The sequence below is a fragment of the Molothrus ater genome, chromosome 8 (assembly GCF_012460135.2).
Source record: "Molothrus ater isolate BHLD 08-10-18 breed brown headed cowbird chromosome 8, BPBGC_Mater_1.1, whole genome shotgun sequence".
Taxonomy (NCBI): domain Eukaryota; kingdom Metazoa; phylum Chordata; class Aves; order Passeriformes; family Icteridae; genus Molothrus; species Molothrus ater.
This window is the reverse complement of record NC_050485.2, coordinates 23,272,014-23,294,813: the sequence shown is the minus strand read 5'-3', so window position 1 is coordinate 23,294,813 and position 22,800 is coordinate 23,272,014. Positions and strand designations below refer to the sequence as shown.

General features: G+C 42.4%; 1 protein-coding gene across 4 annotated transcripts in view; it reads right to left on the bottom strand.

The window, feature by feature from the left end:
• The window catches only part of WBP1L (WW domain binding protein 1 like), a 59,311-nt gene that overhangs the window by 16,250 nt on the left and 20,261 nt on the right, over nucleotides 1–22,800 (bottom strand). The window contains exon 1 of one of the 4 annotated variants that reach the window (XM_036386174.2): nucleotides 8,169–8,332. The exons of the other annotated variants lie outside the window; for them this stretch is intronic. Coding sequence (XP_036242067.1) covers nucleotides 8,169–8,195 — 27 coding nt within the window. The 5' untranslated portion in view covers nucleotides 8,196–8,332. Of the gene's footprint in view, nucleotides 1–8,168; nucleotides 8,333–22,800 lie in introns of those variants that run through there. 4 annotated transcript variants of the gene reach the window in all.

Below are 22,800 nucleotides of genomic sequence, written 5' to 3'. Positions count from 1 at the left end.
CACAAAAGGCTCTAAAAAGCACCTTTAAAACTCATCCACAGAGGCAATTGCCTCTATTTTTCAGGAAGAGACAAACATTTTGCTGGACAGACCAGTCCAAGTACCACAGGCAGCTAAAGCAAGCATTTGGTTCTTGAGATGTTGGCATGCTTTGAGAGTTGGCATGTCAACAGTAGAAAAAACACCATTTTCCTATATGGTAAGGAGGTGTTTCCATCTCTAACTGGTGGCAACTATTAGGAGACTTTGCTGAGCCAGCACAGAATTTTCTGCTTCAAGCCTGCTATTCATTCCAAAAATAGTAATTTTAGCCAGCAAAAGAACTAGAACTAGGACACATCTATTATCTGCTCTTATTAGTTTATTTACATTTTTCCTCATTTTTGTTTGCTTTGCAGAGCTAATGTAAGTGATGAACAGCATAGATTTTGGCTCTCATATGAAGACAATTGAGAAATTAAGATGCCATTGCAAAACTGCAATCCTGTTGATAATGCTCAAGTCAGAGAATGACTAGCTGAGGTTTGTGGTTGTGACACATGAAGATCAATGTGACCTGTTGAGCCAGCAAATGAATCACATGGAGCTGGTGAAAAACCAGAGTCTCACAGTGCCATTTTATGATCTTCTCTGCATCACCACACTTGATCCATCCTTGACCACTTTCTGGCTTACTCCCCAAAAATTTCATCCACTCAGTGTTGCCTGCTTCAAAGAGTAGCAATAAGGAACAAATCAGTGTCTTTGGGGAGCAGCAACTCGTAACATCTTCAACTATATTTTTCCCACTTAAAAACTTGCAGCACTACTGATTTCATCACACCATCCTTTTATTTGAACTTACTGACTCCCTCTTGCCAACCTCATTATATTTGAAATTACTTTTCCACACATGCTTATGTGCAGGGCTGCTCCTTGTTAACCCAGCTGGCCAACATGAGTCAGGACATTCTCAACAGAGGATCCTGAGCAGCTAGGATGGTGTTCTGCAGGTTCTTCCCGGAGATCAAGTCTCAGGCAACATCCTGCTTCCCATCTAGAGCAGAGTTTAAATCTTACTGTCCAGAGCTTCTTTTACACACTGACCAAGACAAAAGCTCTTCCTGCTAATTCACATGTGCTTGTACCTTCAAATAGTCCCACAGCTGGCTTTCAGCTCCCACAGTTCAGAACAGCAGGGGTTCTGAAGTCCTTGCAGTTCCACCAGCCACACTCCTCAAAGTCCAAGCAGCTCATTTTGGAGCCTTTCTGCTGCCCTCTGCCAGCCCAGCCACCGGCAGGTTTTTGGGAACATGGAGCTGTCAGAATAGGGGGCCACATGTCAGACCCAGAACTGTCACCCGTGTTTCCAAACAGTTTCACAGAATCAAGGAATAATTTGGTTTGGAAAGGATCCCAGCAGGTCACATGGTCCTACTACTGCAGAGCATGGCTACCTCTTAACACTGGGTTACACAGCCTGGCACAGGGAAAGAGATAAAAGGTAAAGGCAACAGATCTTCACTAATAGAGGTCTACTAGGGAAAGATTCTGGCACAGGGAGAGCATTGTTTTGGGATATGTTACAGGTGACTCCTTTGGAACACGTGTTTCAGTCTCCTTTCCTCTTTTAAGTCAAGACTCATTTCTGTGAAAAGCTGAGCCACTGTACACAGTTTGATCCTTTTTTGCAAGTCAAGGAAGAGGTTATGTAGAGCCACCCTGGCCATGACAGAGACCATGACACTCTTTGTTAGGAAATTTCTACCTACTTCCAACCTCTTGGATATGACCTCACTTTCTATTTAAATCTCAGGCTGCACTTTTCATACCAGCAGCATTTTATTATTTCTACTTCCTTCTCCCATGCATTCTTTGTGTGATAGACTGCCAAACTAACTACTTAAGATATATCAGCAATACAGTTATCTAGAGGCTAAATGTCTCCTGGAAACAATATCCCAAGTGCTTGTGCTATGAAAGTGTACTATTCCCTTTTTCATACTAAGAGCCATAGACAAGGCACAGGGCTGAAAGAGTAATTTTATAAAGAAAAACATATATGGTGGAAAAAACTCTCATAGACGTAAAGTTGAAGCACTCATATTTTATTGACCTGCCTTTGTTTTTAATTTCCACTGCAAGCAGCACTTGTAATGGTAATTTTTAGTCATTCTTACCAGCATGGAGTTTTTATTGAACTATTACAGAAGAGTTTTGGAATATTTTTAAGGTAGCCTTAAAACAAGGAAGGGGGAGGGCTTCTTTCCAAAAGCACTTTCTTCCCCAATAGCCAGTGGCTACTACATTCCAGAGTGGGCTTCCCTGCTGAAGGAGGGTCTCGTTTTCTTGTTGTCCAGGCAAGCAAGCACATCCCTCCCCACCAGCCTTTGTTCAGCTAACTGTAGATGCCTCCAGGCAGGATTACTAAGAAGGATCTACATGGGTTTGGTCTCAAAGAGCATTCAGCTCCATTAGAGCAGAGTAGTCTTGTTTCACAACTAAGAAGCCAGAACATGCCGTCCATTATCTGCCACCTGCAAAGCCTAGGAGATTCCCAGCTAGTTTCAGGGGATTCACTTTGTCCTGTAAATCAGCATGTACCCTAGGCTGCGTGTTGTATCACTGCCTCCTGGTACTATCCTAGGAGTTGGTCTGAGAAACTGGAATCACTCAGTCCCTGACACACAAAAAGCTGGAGCGTTTGGGGAGAACACCCTGCAGACGTGGAGCCTGTGTTCCCTTGTTCCCTCCCAGCCCAGTTCAAGAGAAACAATCTGTGATATGTGGTACAAGCTCTTGTCATGAAACTGGTTGAGCTGGGAAGACCTTACCTGGTATTAAGACCTTACCTTCGTATTAAGACGGGGCATTTTGGATTCGTTTTCACATGTCATAAACGTTATAGAGTAACAGTGAATAAGATTCTTTTTTTAAACTTATTTTCTTGTTGATATTTGGTATTTGTGATAAACCCACAACCATACTGGCAACTCTGCAACTCTGCCTGTAGTCCACTTTTGCTGTCAAGTGTTTTTACAAATAATCCTTAAAATATCCAGCAGCAGCAGATATAAGAGAACTCAAGGCAGTGCTGTATGTTGTCACATCTGAAGCCACAGCAAACAGTAACGTCAGTGCCTAGGAAAAAGGCCAATTATTCTCTTCACCTTCCACTTAAGTATTAGACCTTTACTGGAGGTCTATGTGACAAATTAAAGGTCAAAATTTGGGGCACAATCAAGACAAGAGGCATTCATGAAGGTCTGAAGGTTGACTGAGCTGCAAGGAAAGATGGAACAGACCTCCTTACCCTACTTTTGTAAAGGTTCTCAGTCGTAAATGATTGGGTTTAATAGCTGTAAATGTTAGGTCTGAAGCCAATGCTGGAAATGAAGGGAAATAACTGATTGACAGTGGAGTTCCACCACAATAAAAGGATCAAGGCACTTCTCTCTTTTCTACTCAAAAGTCAGCAGTTAACCTGGGCACATACTGTTGCTAAGTCAGAAGGGAGAAAAATGAAGATGAGCAAATTCCAGGCTAGCATGGCTCTTTTCCAAGCTGAAAATTAATATGTGCAACTGCAGCAACAAACATCACAGCCCACACTCAGAAGTGCATAGTTGGCAGCCAACAACCTACAAAAGTTGACTCCTCAGTTGACATTAATCAGGTAACCAAAACCAGCAGCAGCCAGTATCACAAAATCTAATAATCATTTTAGCTTTTTGCTCTGTCTCCTCTTTCCACAGAAATCCGGACTCCATTACCCTAAATATGAGCACCTTTATATGGCCTCAATGTGTCATTCAAACTGGCAGAGTATCCATTCATCCTAACCTTGGTAATACCCTGGGAAACACTTGGAAATGTGACTTGCATTTACTTACAGCAGTTTATAGGCCATTCCTATCTCCTACTATACCCAGTTTTTTTTTACCTACTCTAATTCCCTAATTTCTGCAAATTTCACTACAGCATTTGCCAAGGCACTACACAGCAAATTACTATTTTAACAGGAAGAGATGGAGAATAACAACAGGATGACAGGAGTGAGTAAAGGCCTGAATAAGAGGCATACAGACAGAGGGACTCAGAGAAAAGCCCATCAACAGGATGAAGGGAGACTGCCAAAATGGCATCTGCTGAAGGGCAAGATACAACTGGTTTTAACAGGACTTGGGCTCAACGTGTGACCACTCCAGACCTTCTGGTTTCACAGCTCTCATAGGGACTTTGGTAATAAGCATCTATTTAATAACAAATCAAAATCCTGACCTAGTTATTTCACTAATCTCATTAATCGCAGGCAGCAGTCCCTTGCTCTCAGTACCCAGCCACATCCATAACAAGCAGGATGGATTTAAGCAAGTGACACTATCCTTAGAAAAATGCATTGAAGTTTGTATTTTGAGTGACTCACAATCAGTATTTGAACCATATATATTCTTTAAGCATTCTGAGTAACAGAATGGAAGTGGTTGTCAGTATATTAAATATGTCAGAAACAACTATTTGATATCCACTATTTACCAGTTCCCACTTGGCTGTTACTCAATCTCACATATCAGACTATCACTAGTGTTGGTTAGCAAAGTGCATCAGCAACAGCTCATGAGAATGCAAACACAGAACTACCAAAGAAAATGATCTCTGTCTGATAAGGCACTCAAGGGGTAGTAAGTTAAAACTGCTACTGAAAATACTAGGCTGGAATGCCCAATTTTGCCACAGGGTTTACAACAATTCCTGGTTTACCAGCAGCCCCCCCAGTTCCTAATCAAAGTTAATCTTAAACTCAGTAGATCCTTTTGGAGAAGGCCAGCAGGTGGGATCACATCAAGGACAGGCAGAACTGCTGAGGAACCCTGGGTCACCAGGGCAGCTCAGGACCCACAGATAGCGGTGTGGCTGAGCCTGCACCAAAGCCTCCAGACATCGCCTGCCTTCACCAACATTTCACCTGTGAGTCCTTTGGAACATAAAAGCAAAAATCCACTATCTGAGCAAGTGTCATGCCTTTGGTGGGTTCAGCTTAACAAAAACACCCAAGACTGCCACAGATGAAAGTGGCTTCGACTGCTGGGAGTTACTGGAACCTCAAGTGCCAGGCTCTGCCAGCACACCAGGGAACAGATTCCTGTAAGCCTGCCTTATGACAGACAGCTGAGGCGAGGAAACAAATCAAGTCTGGACGCTTCTTCTTAAGTCACCTGCCACAAATTTTGTTTTGCAGAATGTGGGGAAAAAAAGTGTAGTAAGTGCAAATATGCAAACACTTTGAAAGTATAATAAGAGGGGGAGGAATGATGCCTCTGAGCAGTCTCAGGCACAATAAAGATCTCCAAAATGGGAATTCTAATCCACAACATTTATTGCTTCACTAATGCCAGCATCAGGAGAATTATATTTAGATCACCATGATTAATCAGCCACAGCAGACCCATCCTCACCCCCAGCAGATGCAGAACCTCCAAGGTTTTATTAACCTTTATCTGAGGAACAAATTGGTTTGTTGCATCCATTTATCCTGGAGAAATACTCCAACTATCTTTAAAGGGACACTATCCTTTCACAGATCATGGACACTTTGATATAATTCAACAAGAGCTGGTTTCATTTTTGTTTACTGCAAGTTTCAATTTCAGATTCTGACAACTACACATTAGTGTTTTAAGCACCATATGTTTACTTCCTCACCCCTTGCTAGAAGCTTCCCAGCTGCAGTCCTCAGCCCTCTCACATTAAACATACACACTTCTAGACTTCTAGGAAATTACAGCTTTGAGGAGGTCATCTTGCACTTTGTTGGTCTAAACCACCAAACAGAGGACCATGCTGAAAACCTCAAGCAGTTAAAATTAAAACTGAAAGCGTTTGGAATCCAACTTCTTCTTTTATTTTTTTTTTCCTTTTTCATTTCTGCAGTAAACTAGGTGAATGTATTCAAAGCTACCCCCTCCAACTTTAGGAGGAAATGCTCACTCAAAACTAAAAGCAGAGATCCCCTACAATCATGTTTCCTTGGATGGGAGCTTTAAACACCCACACTGCGCTGATGTCAGACACTGCTGACCTAGCTTTTTAGGCATTTAAATATCATCCTCACTGCAACAATAAAAAAACCCCAAATCAACCAGACAGCTTACTTTTACCAGGTGTTTGGCAGTCCATCTGCAATGCTACAATGCTGCTGGCTCCCAAAGAAGAAATGAAGGCAGATTCAGGGAAAGCAGCTGTTCAGTGCAGTCCAGGGGTGCAGAGGAAGGGGTGCTGGTCCTGGGGAGCCAAAGGTCTCACTCTGATCCTTCCATCCTCATCACACAGCTCATAGGAGGGCACCCCACTCAGCACCTCTTCCCTGAGACTGCAGCCCAGGATCAGCAGCCCTTGTGTTGAGTGAGAACAACAAAGGGCATCCCAGACAGCCAAGTGTTTACAGTCTGAATGTACCAAGTAAAAACCAAGACACAATGGAGGTGATGAGATGTTCCTGAATTCCTCCTCTACTTTCAATTAAACAGCACTGTTCAGTAACAACCCTTGGAAAAAGAAATTTTTGAATAATATTTGCATGCAGGACACACTCACAGATACTTTTTTTAAAAAAAACTAAAAATGATAAGAACTAAGAAAAGTTCAAGCAGCTCTTTCCCACTATATCCTTTATCAGTGGATAAAAATAGTCAACTTTGCTCTTGTGTTCTTGAGGCAACACCTTTTCTTCCTGCTTCCCGTAAATGCCTCTATTGATGCTGAAAAGTTACCAGCAGAGAAAAAAGTACCATCCATCCACTGAGACAACCAGATGTTCACTGTTCCAGCAAATGAAGCCAAATTACACCTAACTTCTACTTTTACACCTTATGCAGCACCCCATCTGCACTGAACACATCTCTAAAACAAAACGAATTATTTAAAAACAGGAACTTTAGAGAAAAACACATCTGTGAGTCTCAAGCAATCTCAGCATTGAAGCAGCTACATCTCACTGCAATTTGAGTTACCTAAAGCCATTCAGCCTTTGTGCCTGAATTTCCCCCTCTGGTTCAGTTCCTAGTTTTTAAGGCAAGTCTCTTTGCCCTGAGTGCTAACAAGTGAACTATTATTTATAGCTATTGCACCAATCACAGAAGGTCATTGTGCTAGAGGTAGTTTCTTATGTAAAACTCTTTTCGGATGGAGGGGTGTGGGGGTGGGGAGAGAGCTGCATTTCACCAAAACTGAACTGATAAGGAAAAAGAGACAGCACTGTTTACTCAGCAGAGCGTCGCAGCCTTTTAGCACTGATAAACAACTGAAAGTGGGTAGTTTAAAGCATGTTACGGTTCAATCTCGACTTCTTAATTTTAAATTAGAAACTGCAAGCAGCACTCTGACATAATTCAGTATTTATTTATTGTGGATTACAGATCACAGCAGTGCTGGAAAGAGTTTACAGTTAGATTCTCCTACAGACGTGCCTCCCAAACCAAAAAAAGGGTTTGCTCGCCCCAGCCTAGGAACACATAGTTGGCACCTCCTCCACCAGAGAGCAGCTGGGCAGTTGCTACCATTTCTCATTCCACTCGATGTTACCAGCTATTAAATTATCCCAAGTTTCTTGTTCTAGCTCAAACTCTCGCAAAACAATTAAAAAATCACCAAGCTGTGGGTCACAACATGTTGCCATTTTCCATTTGGTGCCTTTTGTTAGAGATGGGGGACAGACACACACGCATATACCTCTTCCTGGCTATTTTCTGGGTTTTTTCCCCTGATTTTTCTTTTTTTTTCCCTTTTTTTTAATCCACAGTTTTACATACAAAATAATGCCTGTACAAGAAAAGAGTTCAAAGTTTGGCATATTTTTAAGAAATGCAAACGCAATTTCATTTTAAGGACTGTGGAAAGCACCCTAAAACCCAACGACACAAAGAGCCTCCCTGCTCAAAGCCTCCAACAACAACAAGGAAGTTCCTATCCCTGGCTCACAGTTTTGCTCCTTCCTCGCTAATAAAAAGCGTCTCTCGCACAACTGTGCGCTCCGATCACACACCACGGGTGGGGAAGTGCTGATTGTACAGTTCCTTTTCGGGAAAGTCAGAAATCATATCCTTAGAGGTGGGGGAAATAAACATAAAAGTAATCGGTCACATCCTCCACCTGAGCAAGCAGCTCCCACCGCACTTCAGCCGGTCGGTTACCTGTCTGAGACCCAGGAGGAAAGGCATTCTGCAGGCTCATCCTCCACGCCAGCACATGGGAAGGCAGGAATTTAAAGCCCCACAGCAACCATTTCTTCATCTGCTGTGGGCAGCCCGCTCCTCCGATCCTATTTAAACCAGGGCTTCCTCAGCTGGGAATGCTAAGTAAACAGGGTCCTGGGACACTGCACGCACTCGCTGGCTCCCCCTCCTCCTCCTCCCACTCCCTGTGACATATCTCAGACGCAGCCCAGCCGGGGTGTTTGCAAGGGGGAAATGACATCAGGTCGGGCAGCTCTGAAAAAAAACCCCAAAAAACAAAACAAAAAAACCCACCCCAAACCAAAAAACTAAAACAACTCCCCGGCACAAAAGCACACACACAAAACCCCCAACACAAACAAACAAACAAAAAAAAAACCACGCCCCCACAAAAGAAAAAAAACCAACCCACACCAAAAGGCAGCCCTGAACCTTAAGAGTGCTGAGCTGCTGGGTGACACCAGGCAGGTCGCTGCAAACGGGACCTGCCAGGGAGCCCTGGTGGAGCAGAAGTGCAAAAGTGCTCTCCTCCCTGCTAAAGGGGGCTGCAATGGAGGGCAGTCTATTAAAAATGTTGCCATGAGCCACCAGCGTGGTGATGATTAAATCTCGCTAAGCAAAAATAGACAGTTCATCTATTTCTGAGGAGAAAGCCAAGGTTGATGCTGCCTGCTGGACAATACTGGAGTCCTAGATGTCCACCATCATGGTTCCTCCGAGTACCTCCAGACCCTGAGGACCTGGGTAGTCTTCACAGCTCCAAAGCACTTCCCTGCCACCTTCTGCCTGCCACCACAGTTCCACTTTTTCTGACTCATAGCACCATTCAACTCTCAGCCCCTGGTAACAGCTGTCCCCCTAAAGAAACAGCAACAACTTCCCTGATTTCAGAAGGATCAGGATTGGACCCCTCCAGTATCAGACAGGTGATGGGAAGAGTTTCAAATCCACCTCTCCCCAAGGAAAATCTGACTAGCCCTGTCAAAAAGTTTCTCATTCTACTTGAGCTCATTTCACATTTTCATGCCAAGGGGCAATTAAGCCTTATAAACAAATTTATCATCCGGTGCCCAGGATGGCATGTCTTGTTTGTCCTCCCTCAAGCAAGGAGTACAGCAAGTTCCACAGAGGTGCAGAAGATGACACTGCAGAAGGTAATCTAAATTTAACTTCCTTTTCTACCTCCACTTTGAAAGTTCAGCAACCTCTTTTTTTGTGCTTCTCTTTAATCAGCAGCTGTCCTCGTCTGTCCGGGAGGGGGGGCCTGGGACACCATTGCCACTCCCATATGCCCCAGCAGCAGCTCCATGGATATTTGACAGAGGACAAACTCCCCTGGCTTTTGACCTCTTTGGCTTTGGAGCCCAACAAATTAAAATAAATGACAAGGAAAGGAATATACTTTTTTGCATAGTGAGTTCACTGAATGCCTTTTTTAGTAGCAGTTTTATTAGTAATTTCAGTACTTCAGGAGAGAGAGAGAAATCACATACAATTCTTGCATATGCTAATTAGAAACGCAAGAAAAAAAAATCAAAGAGGAAACTAAAAAAAAAAAACCAAAAAGCAGAACAGACACCCCTTGCCACCCAACAGCTAGACAGCTTTCAGCAGTGTCAGAAAAAGAAACCCATTCTGCACATGCCAGAACCACTCAGTGACCACCACTGCTGCCTCCTCTCAGTCCAGCCTAGTCCAGCCCAGAGTGGTTTCCCAAATGAGAACCTCATTCTGTGTGTCCTCACCACTACTGGGCTGTGAGACTACACACAAGCATTACTTACTTTTACACCAACTTCAACACACCATCTAAAAATGCTGTTTAAGGGTAAGCACATCCCTGATTTCCCTAAGAGAAAACAAGCAACGAAGCAATTTCCTGGAGGATACAAAACATGAGTGTTAAATAGCATCAGCCAGGCAATGGGATTTTCCAGGTTTTGTGCTCTTGGATCAAACTAACTCTCAACCTTTACTTTTCCAATTCTATGGACAAACACCAGTGATATAAAAGGGCAGCTTTCTGTTTTAGTAATCTGTTCTGTGGTCTCGCATTGGCGTTTGAAACATCCGATTTTGGCTGTTGCTATCCAGAGCTGTGGACCAGGCAGATCCCAGGGCTGAGCTAATGCAGCAGTTTCTAAATCCCTACTGGCAGAAGAAATCTAACTTTAACCACCCACCTCTTCCCCAGCACACACTCAGAAGGCAAAGCATCATTCCAGATCTAAGACAACTTGTGAAGGACCATCAAAAGCAGTAACTTGGCGGAAAAGCAAAAGCATCCTAATTTATGTGTGAATTTAGCAATCCTGGAAAGACTGACACAAAAAAGGTGGTTTGCAAGCAGGCATTACCACATTGGACTGCAGCAGGAGCAGCCACCCTCTCTTGCAGTCCCTGAGTGACAGCGGCCAGTAACATGCTCCACAAGTCTGCTATAGGCGACTACGGAAAAAACCCTGTGGAGGGACAGAAAAAAAAAAAAAAGAGCTGGACAAGGTAGCTCATACCCTTATAAAACACTGATCAACACCCTTAGAACCTCTACAAAACACCTAGGTTCTCCTAATTGTTGCAATTGCTTTGGATATACCAACTGGTATCCTTTTACCCCTCTTTTTTTAAGTTTGTAAATTCTTGCCCCAAAGCTCTGCCTGATGGCAGTGAGTTTCATAGACAGTGGTTGTGAACAAATAGTTTCTTTCATCAGGAATGAATTCACCACCTTCTAATTTGACTTTCATAATATTAGCAGGTGGGAACAGAAGTCCTCATCCATCTTCTCACCCATTCATTACTCTGTACCTGTTAGCTATCGTCTTATAAAAGATATCAATCTTCCCTATCCTCTTAATGTAAAATCTTATCCCAAAGCCTTCAGCTGCTCATTGTCCATTTCCAAAACCCTTCTAATTTTCTACTGCTCTCTGCTTGGGGGAAACCAGAGCTGAAATAATAATTATTTTAATGAAAGCAAGAGCAGCTCTAAGGCAGGATCAGCATGGGTTCACTACCTTTACACAAACCCAGAATTTAAGATCTGCAAAGGCTACACAAGAGTGCATCTATCTAAGATATAATGACAAAACAAACACAAGTTTTGTGTTTGTTCACACAGTTCCTCAATAGATGACTCTCTTGAGGGCTCTGAAAAGTCAGGAAATGAAAATGTCAAGACAGATTATGGGATCTACATTACTTTCAAAATTTGCTTGTTCAGGCAGCCACCAACCATCCTTTTTTGGCATGTCAGCATGGATCCCACCACAGAAAAACGGTGAGCAAGTTTCTACTGGAAAAGAGGCCTCTAGGCATTACCAGCCTGTAATACTGCTCCAGAACATGCCATCTGCCCCAAATATGATGTCCAGCAAAGGATGCTGCTCAGTACCTTCACAGGCCAACACACTGTTCCTCATGACCTCAGATATAACGTGCAAGTGAAACACATGATGGAAGTTGTTTGGGCCATTTCAAAGTCGCTTTCCACGTTTGACGGGAGATGCTTGCAAGCAGGTCTGATAACCAAGCAAGGTATAGTACTGATTTTGATACACCCTGAGGAGATCCAGCTATGATAACACAATTGTAACAAAAATTGATGTTGTGCACCTCAAATCTGTCAGGCTTGAAGCATGAGGCTGCTCCCAGTTGCTCCACTATTACAGTCCTAGGCAGAGAGAGATTTGAACAGTAAATACAGGCGATGTGTAATATCCTCCATTTAAACTTTAATACCACAGTTCTGCAGCTACATACACAGGTTGACCATAAAGTTGGAACAATTTTATCTAATTATTCTTCCATTTTCCCCAGTGCACTCTGTTATTGTCATGTTGATAAGAGGAATGTTTCTGGAGCACCATTTTGTTAGTCAGCCTGCAGCCCTGGGTGCTAGGACTGAGACTTCATAAATCTGGCACGCACTCAAAACACACTGTGAAAGAAGCAACCTCAGCAAAGGTGACTTTACCTTTCCCCATCCTGGGGATAGTTTGGGGATAAAGAAAAGAAAAAGGAAAGAAACATACAGAAAGGTGTAAAAGCAGATCTCTGTTTCTCTAGAATAAGACAATATCCAGGAACAACAAGCTCCATCTTGACAGCAAATATTCCAAAGGGACTAGTTTGCTAGCAAAACTAGCATGAGACACTGGAAGATGACCAGTGCTGGAAGAGCAATGCAATGCTAAATCTGCCTACAAACCATTTCTGTCTGCCCACCTGTGCACTCGTAGATCCCTGAAGAGTGAAGGGCAACTTCCCCACCCCAATGATAGCACTACAAGAACACGATGACTTTCCAGTGTGAGGGCCAGGTGTCCTGGGTTCATGTAACATACAGCATTGGCACTGCCTACCAAGAATGCCATCAACAAATTCCAGAAGACCAAGAAGAAGAGGTCAGGCTGGTAACCTCCCAGTACCTGCAGAACCTAGAATATCTACTCTTTTGCTCAGGGGACAATTGGCCCAAAACAAACCATTCACTCTGTCTAGTATTACTGTATTGTTTAGGAGTGGGGTAAAGTGGGTCCCCCAGTCCACATGCACTTCAACTACAAAACAAGAACACTGCAGTCATTGCATTTACTGTTTTTCAGGCCTAACTGTCTTAATCTTTGTTGGAGAAAGCAAAGAGTAATTTCAGGAAAAGATACCATATCTGTTGGAACCAGCGTGTGAGTTAGCAGTGCAACCAGTCTGATGGATCAATAAATTTTAATATGCAACAAAGCACAAGGGCTTGCAGCGGTAAGAAACTGTGCCTCTTCCCCACAGACTATCACTTCTGTCAGCTCAGTGATTCAGAAGTGCAAAAAACTCTTGCAGGGACAGTGCATTTCAACCTCACTGCTGTTACCTGTCTTTCTCTTGAGTAACTGGTTGATCAGGGAGGATGAGACCCTATACTTTAAAATATACTCAGTGTTACTGAGAGCCCCAACAGCTCATGCTTGATTCCAACTGACTCTCAATTCCGACTGAATCCCAAACAGCAATTGTCAGCCAAGCAGGCAAGTACAAATATGTGCCACATCTCCACCCAAAAGCAATGTGTAAGCCCTGAACTCAAGTAGTGTGCCCCACAGAGGAAGCCACTACCCACTCCATCATCTGCTATTTCAGTGAGAGCTTGTCCTCCTCTTCCCTGCTCCTTTGTGGGTGAAGAAATGCCACAGTAAAGCACTTCCCTTTGCACTTTCATACAGCAAGCAATCCTTCCTCTGAAGCTGCCTTTTGTATTAAGCTATCCTAAGGGCACTCAGGGATAGGGCAGGGAGCAGACAAGGGGTGGTTGTGGAGGACATACCCGAGAGGAGTCCTCTCCAACACCCGTCTGACAGAGAAGATAAAAGCAACCACATCCAGGCTGTTCAGACACTCCTACCCACTCTGCTGTTCAGGGAGAGTGGCAGCAATGAAAAGTTCAGGCTCTTCTCTGAGACCAAAATAGTTTTTTCTAAGTGTAGCTTGAGGTTTCCAAGCTACAACCTTGTTCCCACTGCTGTTTCCCCATGGAGCAGAAAATGATAGCCACAGGTCCAGCGTGCTTTCCTTCACAGCAACAGAGCTGTGGCCAAACCAATGCAACTGTAATGCCAAAGTCTGTGTGAATCATTTACTTTTGTGTGACCACTCTAACACCCACACTGCCATCCAAGCCCAGAGGTGTTAAAAAGCTTCAAAGTCCATCCCTGAGGCACAGAGGGACTAAAGGCTTGAAAGTGCCCTATTGAGAAGTGATGCTAAGTGCTTCAAAAAAGATTGGGTTGATTCTGCCCCTTTAGCATTCCCAGGTTTTTGGGCACCTGAAATGCCCAAATGAAGATGTCAGGCTTCACTTTTAGTCTGGAGTGGGTAATGAAGTCATGGTAAAGCCTACTCAGCTTTCTTCTAAGCCTGCTGGGAGGGGGAGAAGGAGGAGGGAGTGGAGAGTTCAGCTGTTAAATATTTGAAGAGACTGCCACAGTGTATCCGGGGTGGTGCAGGGACACCAGCTTGGCTCCTTGCTTTTTGGCAGCGCAGCTCTTGTCTTCCTGATGCCCATGTATGCAAACAGGACTTAGGTAATGGCTCAGGAGGAGACGATCTGCTCCAGACAGGGAAGAAGGCAGAGTCTGCAGACAGTAACAGGATCCCCTAAGCACAGAATTAAGACGGTAAGCATCTGTTCTAGTTTTAGAGTCTTGCACTATGTGGGAACCAAAAATACAGCCTGTGCGTGCCCTTTGGTCACATCATCACAGACATGCATTGTCCCAGAGATGCTTACCAGCACAACCTTGATGGAGAACTTGGATGCCCTACTCTTACAAGTGCTATTTGATTTCTCTACAAATGACAGCAACTCACTATTTTTAGTGCTCATTTCATGGCTGCTTGGCGTTTCCCTTGGGCCTTACTTACCCTTGTTTCACAGCTTTGGTGCCAGCTCCCACAAAGCATTTTTTTGATGCCAGAAGGGATCATGCCAAGTCTGTCTGTGTTGATGCCAAAATGGCAGCTGGCTTTACTGTTGAGACAGGATTTGCCAAAACTAACAACACTAGTGCTGGGGTGACTAGAATTGACTTTAAGGTTTTCATCTTCCTTACTCTTCTATTGCCTCTAGATTCCATGGAGTAACACTGCTCTAAATACCTTTTGGGGTCCTAGAAGATGGATTTTTTCATCATAGGCCAAGTCAATAGGCAATTATACAGCAGACAGTCTTAACTTAGAGATCCTCAAAGAGAAGGATACTTTTATACATGAAGCAATTATCTGGGATGCAGCACTGCTGCTGCTGGGCCCAACTACGCAGGCCAAGGCCTGCTACAGATAAGGCAGGGCATGAACTCTCAGAGCCTGCAAATGTGTTTATAAAGAACCTACCACAAAAACAGACAATCTGTTGAAGATAAGGGTGGCTACGTGATTTACCAAGATATACCTACGACAGAATCCTGGAGTGCACAAGAAGGTCAGGGATCAGCCAAAATGCATTACATTACCATGTGCAAGAAGATAAAATCCAAGCAAGTTAATTGTCCTTTGCCCCTTTTGCAGTCTCACAAAGTGCCACTGTGTGAAAAGCCAATATTCAGATAAAATCCAGTCTCACACATGATGCACAAGCATGTTGGTTATGGGAAACACCCACAGAGATAGGAACAGATAGCAGACATGATAGGCAATCACACGTGCAGATGCCTGTGATTTTAGGTGATGGTATCCCTGCAAATTACAAATTTGATGTTAACCTCTGTTGCTTTTCTTATAAATCTAAAACCCACACCTTGCTCAGAAACAGTGGTGTCAAATGGGCACCTGATGGCCCAAAGACACTCAGCTCTTGCTTCAGGAACCATGCATTGGTTAACCTGACAAGAGGTAAACAACTGGTTAAAAAAGCTTTGTCATCAGGTAAGACTTTGCTGGGAGGAACTGTTATGCATATAGTCTGGTCAGATTTCTCTTAAGTTTGTTGGCCTTTCCTGAGCATAAGTTTACATCTTGAAAAACGTTTAGAAAAGCGCCCCTCAAATCCCAGCAGTCTTGTTTTCTGTAGCTTGTTTTACAACAAAGAGGCTCTTTCATTAAGTTCTGAAAATTACATTTCTCCAGCAGAACACCACTTCTCTGTAGCTTGAACCCTTCTTTGGAGGAACAGATTTTGGGAAATCCTTCAGAAAAAAAAAAAAAAACCCAAAAAAAAACCAACACAAAAAACCAAAAACATCAGCAGCCACCTCTTTTTGAGCACATTGCTGGATATTATGCTTTGGTAATGTTACACTACAGAGCAATATTGCATAGGCTGAGGCAAATGTCCTCAAGTTGCTCTCTAGATATGTACACCTTCAATAACTTTTTATCCCTGGACTTTCCTTCCAGGCCCTGCTGTGTCTACATCTCCACTGATAAACGGATTCTGGTTTGCAGGAGACTGCATTTACAGTACTCAAACTACAAACAACTGCTTTAACTGAATCTTCTTCCTCTTAGAAAATACGTGTGTATCACAATATGGTATTCCCAAAATTAAAAGTCTCTCAATTAACCCAATGGGCTGTGCAGTATCTGAGTTTTACAGGATTTCTGTTATCTAGCAGAAACACAAACTCATCCTTACAGCCCCAAGTAGGCTGGGGCTCAGAGTTTGGCACAAGCATGAGGAAAGCCCCTCCACCCACATGGCATGGTGGTCTGACTAGCAGACAGACAGACTTCTCCTCTTCCAAAATGAAGGGCACTGAAGATCACATTTCTTCGTACAACCAAAATGAAGAATGAAAGGAAATCACAAGTTTAACTATTAAGAAAGCTCAATACCACAAGCATTTAAAAGATCACAGCAAAACAGTATTAAAGACATCGCTTTTAAATCTCTAGACAAAACTCTATGAGAGCTATTCAGTCTTAAACTCCACTGCAAAAAATTCCTTAAAAATGCAACTTTATGGAAAAAACACTTCAGAAAACCACATTTTAAACAAAAGATTGTCTTTTCTAACTTGAATTACTGCATTGCTAATGATCTCTCCAAGTATGTGAAATTAAAAAATGAGTAAACAAAAGTAAGGAATAAATCAGCATTGTGTATGGTTAAGGGCAGATTCAAGCTGAGTTCACTGGTATCTGTGAAAGAGAATAAATATAAAATACCTTAAAGCCTAATCTCTGTCCTATTACAGTACAGGTTCCGTTTTGACTGACATCTTTACCAAGAAAACAAGAGAAGCCCCCCAAAAGGCCACCCACTTGTCTGCTCTGCCAACCAGAGAGCAGATGTTTTGAGGAAGCCCTCAGAAAACATGGTGTACATGAACCAGAGCTGACAGATGTAACTTTCCAGGTGCAGACAAAGCTGGTTCAAACCAGCCATACAGGGCAAAAAAATCCAGTGCCTCCCATCACCAGCTTCACCATCCTGCTTCATTTTCCCTAACCACAGAACAGGGACAGCACCTGAGGTACCAGAACCATTGGACTCAGAATGAATTCACTGCTATTCTTTCTATGCCCAGCAGAGCTGCACCGGCTGCCCAGGCATTTCCTGGCGGCTCAGCTCAGGCAGAGGCCGCCCCGGGAAGCCCCAAGTTATGTAAGGAGAACAGGCGGCGGGGAGGAAGCGATGTCCCGGTGTCGCCTTTCAGCACCGGCCCTGGCATTATGCAGTTTGCACTTTGCTGAAGCATTAAAGGCACTGGTGGTACCTGCAATCACAGCCAGTTTCTAAATTTTAGTGACAAACCTGCTGGCCAGGAGGCTTTGCCCTTTCAAGGGCAGATACCTCCAACACCCCGTGTCTCACTCACCTTCCTTCCTGGTATCTGTAGGGTTTTCCCGTTAGCATGTGCAAAGCTTATTTCAGAGAGTTCCGTAATTAAAATCTTAATTCAGTCTTATTTTGGGAAGAAACACTGATAGCCATAGCCTGCCTTTATGGGCATTATCCAAACTGCTATGTTTTCCAGTAATGCTTGTTATTGCACTGGAGGATAAAGTGAACACTCCCCTGGCTGTGCAGAGGAGAAGGAGGACCAGATGACCCACACAGTTTTAGCTCTTTCATGCACTTCTCTGCAGCAAGGCTGCAGTAAAAGAGAGAAGATCAAGCACTTGCTTTCTCCTTGCTCAGGCCTGGCTCCCTGGCTCTAGAGACATGCATGTGCTCTAGATCACAAAACCAGTGACCTTTTACTACTGCATACATTGCTTCTTTTGGAATTCTCCCATAGCATAAACCAAATGGTCTGTATGAATCAGTATTAAAAAAATCAAAACAGATCAAAACCTGATTGACATCCTACCTTTTTACAGGAAAGTAGGTAGTGCTAATTAGAGTGACTACAGTAAAACAGTAAATGTAAAAAAAAAAAAACCAGAAAAACACCAAAACAAACCCCCAACTAGCAAAATATTTTCTTCTTCAAAAGGTAAACAATATATATCACCCTCAGCACTCAGAAAGCTCACTGCCCAGTGGGTGACTGTTGAATGAAGAAACTCTAAGACAAGGAAATATTTTCAATTTTTAGAAATACTCACTTCTGACACATCACAGGCTCCTACAGTAGTATTTTTCCCCTGAAGGGGGTAGTTTGGGGAGTACAAGTTCTGAACATCTCCCTTGGAACACCATCACACCAACCCTCATTTCCTGTCAACAAGTGAGAAAACTAACCACCAATTTAATTTCAGAGACCCAGCCTGCACCTTGTAAAGTCATTAGACCATTGGAAAGACATCTTCCAGGAAAAAATACATAAAGAACTTAGGGACAGACAGCAACATTTGTGAGCAGGATTTAGTTACAGATTTAATTACACTGACCATCAGACCTCCTTTCAGCACTTGTTTCTTAACACAGGCTTCAAAAGTCAGGGCTGTTTGAAAATCAAACAGGCAAACCCACAGGCACCAGGCTGTCAAACTGCTCCAGGAACAATTCACTGCACCCAAAGCATTAACATTTCTCTAACCCGTTCTTAAGGCAACTGCAGTCACTAGAGAACCCACTGCCTCAACAGGGGATGTACTCCTGTGCTTGATGCCCTTTAAACACAAGGTTGTTCGTTCCCATTAACGTTAACTTAGTCCTTAGTGCAAAATAAGGCAGTAATATTTTTTTTTTGTCCACTAAAAACAAGACAACTGATCATAGGGATCTTCTTAACTTAGCTCACCTAGAAAATTGTTCCATTCCTCTATAAGCTGCTTCCAGAAGACAGAAGAAGTCTTTATTTCCTAGACTACAAGGATTAAATCATGGTTTTACTGGGTTTCTCAGTCTGAAACTTAAACCCACCTTAAAATGTGGGATCCAAAATGGGGCATATCACTTACTAGCGTGGAGTATTACAAAATACCTGTATAGGACAATTCTACATTGTTAAAGATTTGGTGAGCTTTTTACTGAAAGAACTGCATTCAATTTCTGGTCTAAAACCCCAGACTATTTCACTTTTTCCATTGCTAAATATTCTGCATTTTTACTTAAGGGAAAGTGAGGAGGAAAAGCGAAATAGACTTCAGGCTATTTCTTCAACTTGTTCTCCTGTTTTAAAAACACACACAAACTTCCATCTGCATCTCAAGTGTTTTCTCTTAGTCTCCCAAACTATTGGCAGAGAGGCAGAACAAACCCCTCCAGGATCCAGTCACCACCACAGACACTCCTCAGCAAATATTCATCACTTAAAGGACCCTCCTGAACACAGATCCTCACTGAGTATCCCAAAACCAATGTGCTGCCTCACTCAGGCTGGGCTGTAAAACATCCATTGAATTAATCAAATTAAATTCATCAGCCTCCTCCCATGAAGCTGTTCCTGATAAATCCACACTGCTCATTTCCTGTTGCCTTAGAGATACTTATAAAACCTTCAGGGATTTATTCTAGTACTTCAATAGAGACTGAAGCACTTAACCATTTTCTAACTTTTTCTTATTTTTTTCCTTTAATCTGACCCCCTATATATTTAGTATTTCTTTTCATATGTGCAGATTTACAACTAGAAGTTGGTATACTTTCTGTTTGGGGGTCTTTTCCCTCCAGAACCAAAAGAGCTGCAAACACTTTCAGTCTATATCAGTTACTGAGTTATTGTACACTCATTTCATTCATTAAATTTTAGATCAATACCTTTCTTTTTCTTTTTTATATCTAACACTGTTTTGCAGAACCTTTTTCTAAGCCTTTGTATGTTCCTTACTGCAATATAATTTTTACACCAAAGGTAAATGATAAAATCAGTAAAATCTTTACTGTCCCTTCAGTTTTAGATGGCTGGATTTAGTAGATGGTTTTAATATCAGCAAAATATAATGAAGATGATAATAAATTTCAGAATCCTTTTCAAATGCAGGTCTGGGATGAGAAAGAAAAATATTAAGAACTTTTACCACATATACCCCATCTTTGGAAAGAATTCAGCATAAACTGACAGCATGGCTTTATCTTTTAAAAGTGTCAACACACAGTAGAATGTCTATTGCAGTCTGAGCTCACACTGACTTGAAGTGACCATGAGGAAAAATAATTGACCTTCAAAAATGTCCCAAAATTCTTGGGAAACTCAAAGCCAAGCAAAATTTAAAAAGCTAAAGCCATCTTTTGTAAATGTAAAAACATTAGTGAAACGGAACTTTTGTCTGCCAAAGCAAGCCAGCAGAACCAGTGCATTCAGTGCATCCACCATGCACCAAAAGAGACCTTCAGAGATGCCTGAAGGATTCAGACTGGAAACCAGATGCATAAGAGAGACAAATCAAGAAGCTTTGTTGTCAGACAAAGCACACTGGACCAGGGTGAATTCTCATACACGCAACTAGTGCATTCTTGAGTTGTGCAGTTAGAAGAAAGTCTCTGAGCTGTTTTGTGCTCCACAGCCCTGTAGTTCTGCACAGCTGAGCCTCTCTACTTCCCTTTTCAAGGCAGGCTGGAGGAAACACAACTCTGCTGCTTCCTCATTAGCATGAAGTGATGCCATCAAATTGTCTGCAGACAGCTTTTGAACTACCCCAGGAACAGCCAGGCCTCCAAAAACTCAATACACACATGGAATATGCTTCTTCCTAAACTTCCCAAGAGGAGGAAGATGCACCAGTGGCTCCTACAGTCCCTGAGCTGCAGCTAACTTGGGAGTGTCTGCAGCTTACAGCAGTTCTCACCAGATTCTTGTTCAAGTCCTCCACTCTTTGCTCTCATTTAGATGACCTGGAAGAAATTTCGATGCATGCAGATGCCAAGAACATCCCTTGTGAGTTGAGTCCTTAGGTATGAGAAATGACACCAAGTCAGGGGTTTGACTGAGAGCCCAGATCTTGCTGTAATGTGATAGCACTGCCAGAGCCATCCTGCCAGGTCTATTAAATCCCAGTATTTCATAAAGTAACAGTGGAATCTGAAATAAGTTTAGTTTCTGAAGGACAGAAACAACAGTTTCTGGTGGTCTGGAGGTTTTGTTTTATTTCAGAGTGTTGCCCTAGGTCAGGTCAGCTGACCACAGAGGCAAGGAGCACAGGCTGCTGCTGCACCACTGCAGACGCCAAGCATTCAGTATGGGCAGTCAATGCTAACACCAGAACAAAAGACAAGACCCTTTTCCCAAGTTCAACAGTCTCCCCACAGACTCAGCTTTACTTGGATTGTGTCTAGGAACAACCCTTTCTTCACAGTAGAGACAGATTTATTCTTGGGAAAAAAAAAAAAAAAAGTGGGGGGGGGGGGTCAGATCTCTCAGAGAGACTCTGGCATCTTCAAGAAAGGTCAAGAACTCACCCCTGATGCCTCTAAGCCTTACTAGGAATGAACAGAAATGAAAGAAACCCTCTATCTATTCAATAGCACCAATTCAGACATTCTGTCAAGATCTGAACACTTTTACCATGTTTTTTTTTTCTAACACAGCCTGGGGCTCAAAAACATTCTTAAACATGAAGGTTCATATAAATCTACCAAATTAGAGTCAGAAAGACTTTCAAATGTAATTTACAACTCAGCCAGTCAGCAAAAACATGAAAGGGCACTACCCAGTAGATTCCTCCAGTATATAAACACTCAGAGCAGCATCAAAATTTGTTCTGCAATAATGTCTTCATGAGACAGTTGATCTTTAGTGATCAAGGAAGTTGTGGATAAACCTCAAGACTGAGAATGTTTTTGGTGCATATTCTCATTTCTCCCAAGGGAATCTTGATCTTCTGAGGAATATTAACATGAAGTATGCAAAACATTTTATGGACTGTTTATAACCTAATGACTCCAAGTGTAACCTTAGATGTCATTCTGCAAAGACTTAGTCATGTTCAGCAATCTGAGCAGAGGGAAAACGCTAAAGCCTCTTGGGCAGAACACTTTTATTGCTCCTTTAGCTCTGTACAAGCAGTTTCACATAATACAGTTAACTTATATCAGCAAAACACCACTCAGAATCAAGCTGACATAAAACTCATCGTTACATTATTAACTAGCAAAATCCTTCCAAGGACTTGTGTTTGGAAATGTCTCTTTAGATATACAGCCAAATCTGAAAATGCAAAAGATTCTTACATAAATATTACTTAATAGTGTTCTTCTGAAAAAGATTTTGAAATACTCTAATCCTTCAATAAAAGACAAACATGAAAAGCATATGGTTCATAATGGGTATGCTTATTGCAAATCAAGTTACCTTCCTGGAAACTCAGTATGTATTTGCTAAATGAAAACAAAGCATCTCTTATGGCTTCACAATTAGAATTTAAAAAACAGATGCTACAGGAGTTAGTTTTCTTTACAATTTTACTTTACCAGTTATACATCTTGAATGCTAAAAACAAGTATTCAAGGAGAAAATACTGTCACAATCTGTGAAGTTAATATTTATGTTAAAAATACTCATGGAAGAATCTAGCTGTTTGCTTTCCAGAAGCCACTATCTGGTCTCTCCTATTTTTCCAATAAGAAGAGGCCTTTGCAGAATTATAAATAAAACACTGAAACCTCCATGTGACTTTCCCATATGCAGCTTTTCAACAGCCAAGTGATTTCCCCTATCCCATCCCCACTGTTTGCATACTAAGGCAATGTTTGCCAAGTTTTGCCAAGTAGAGA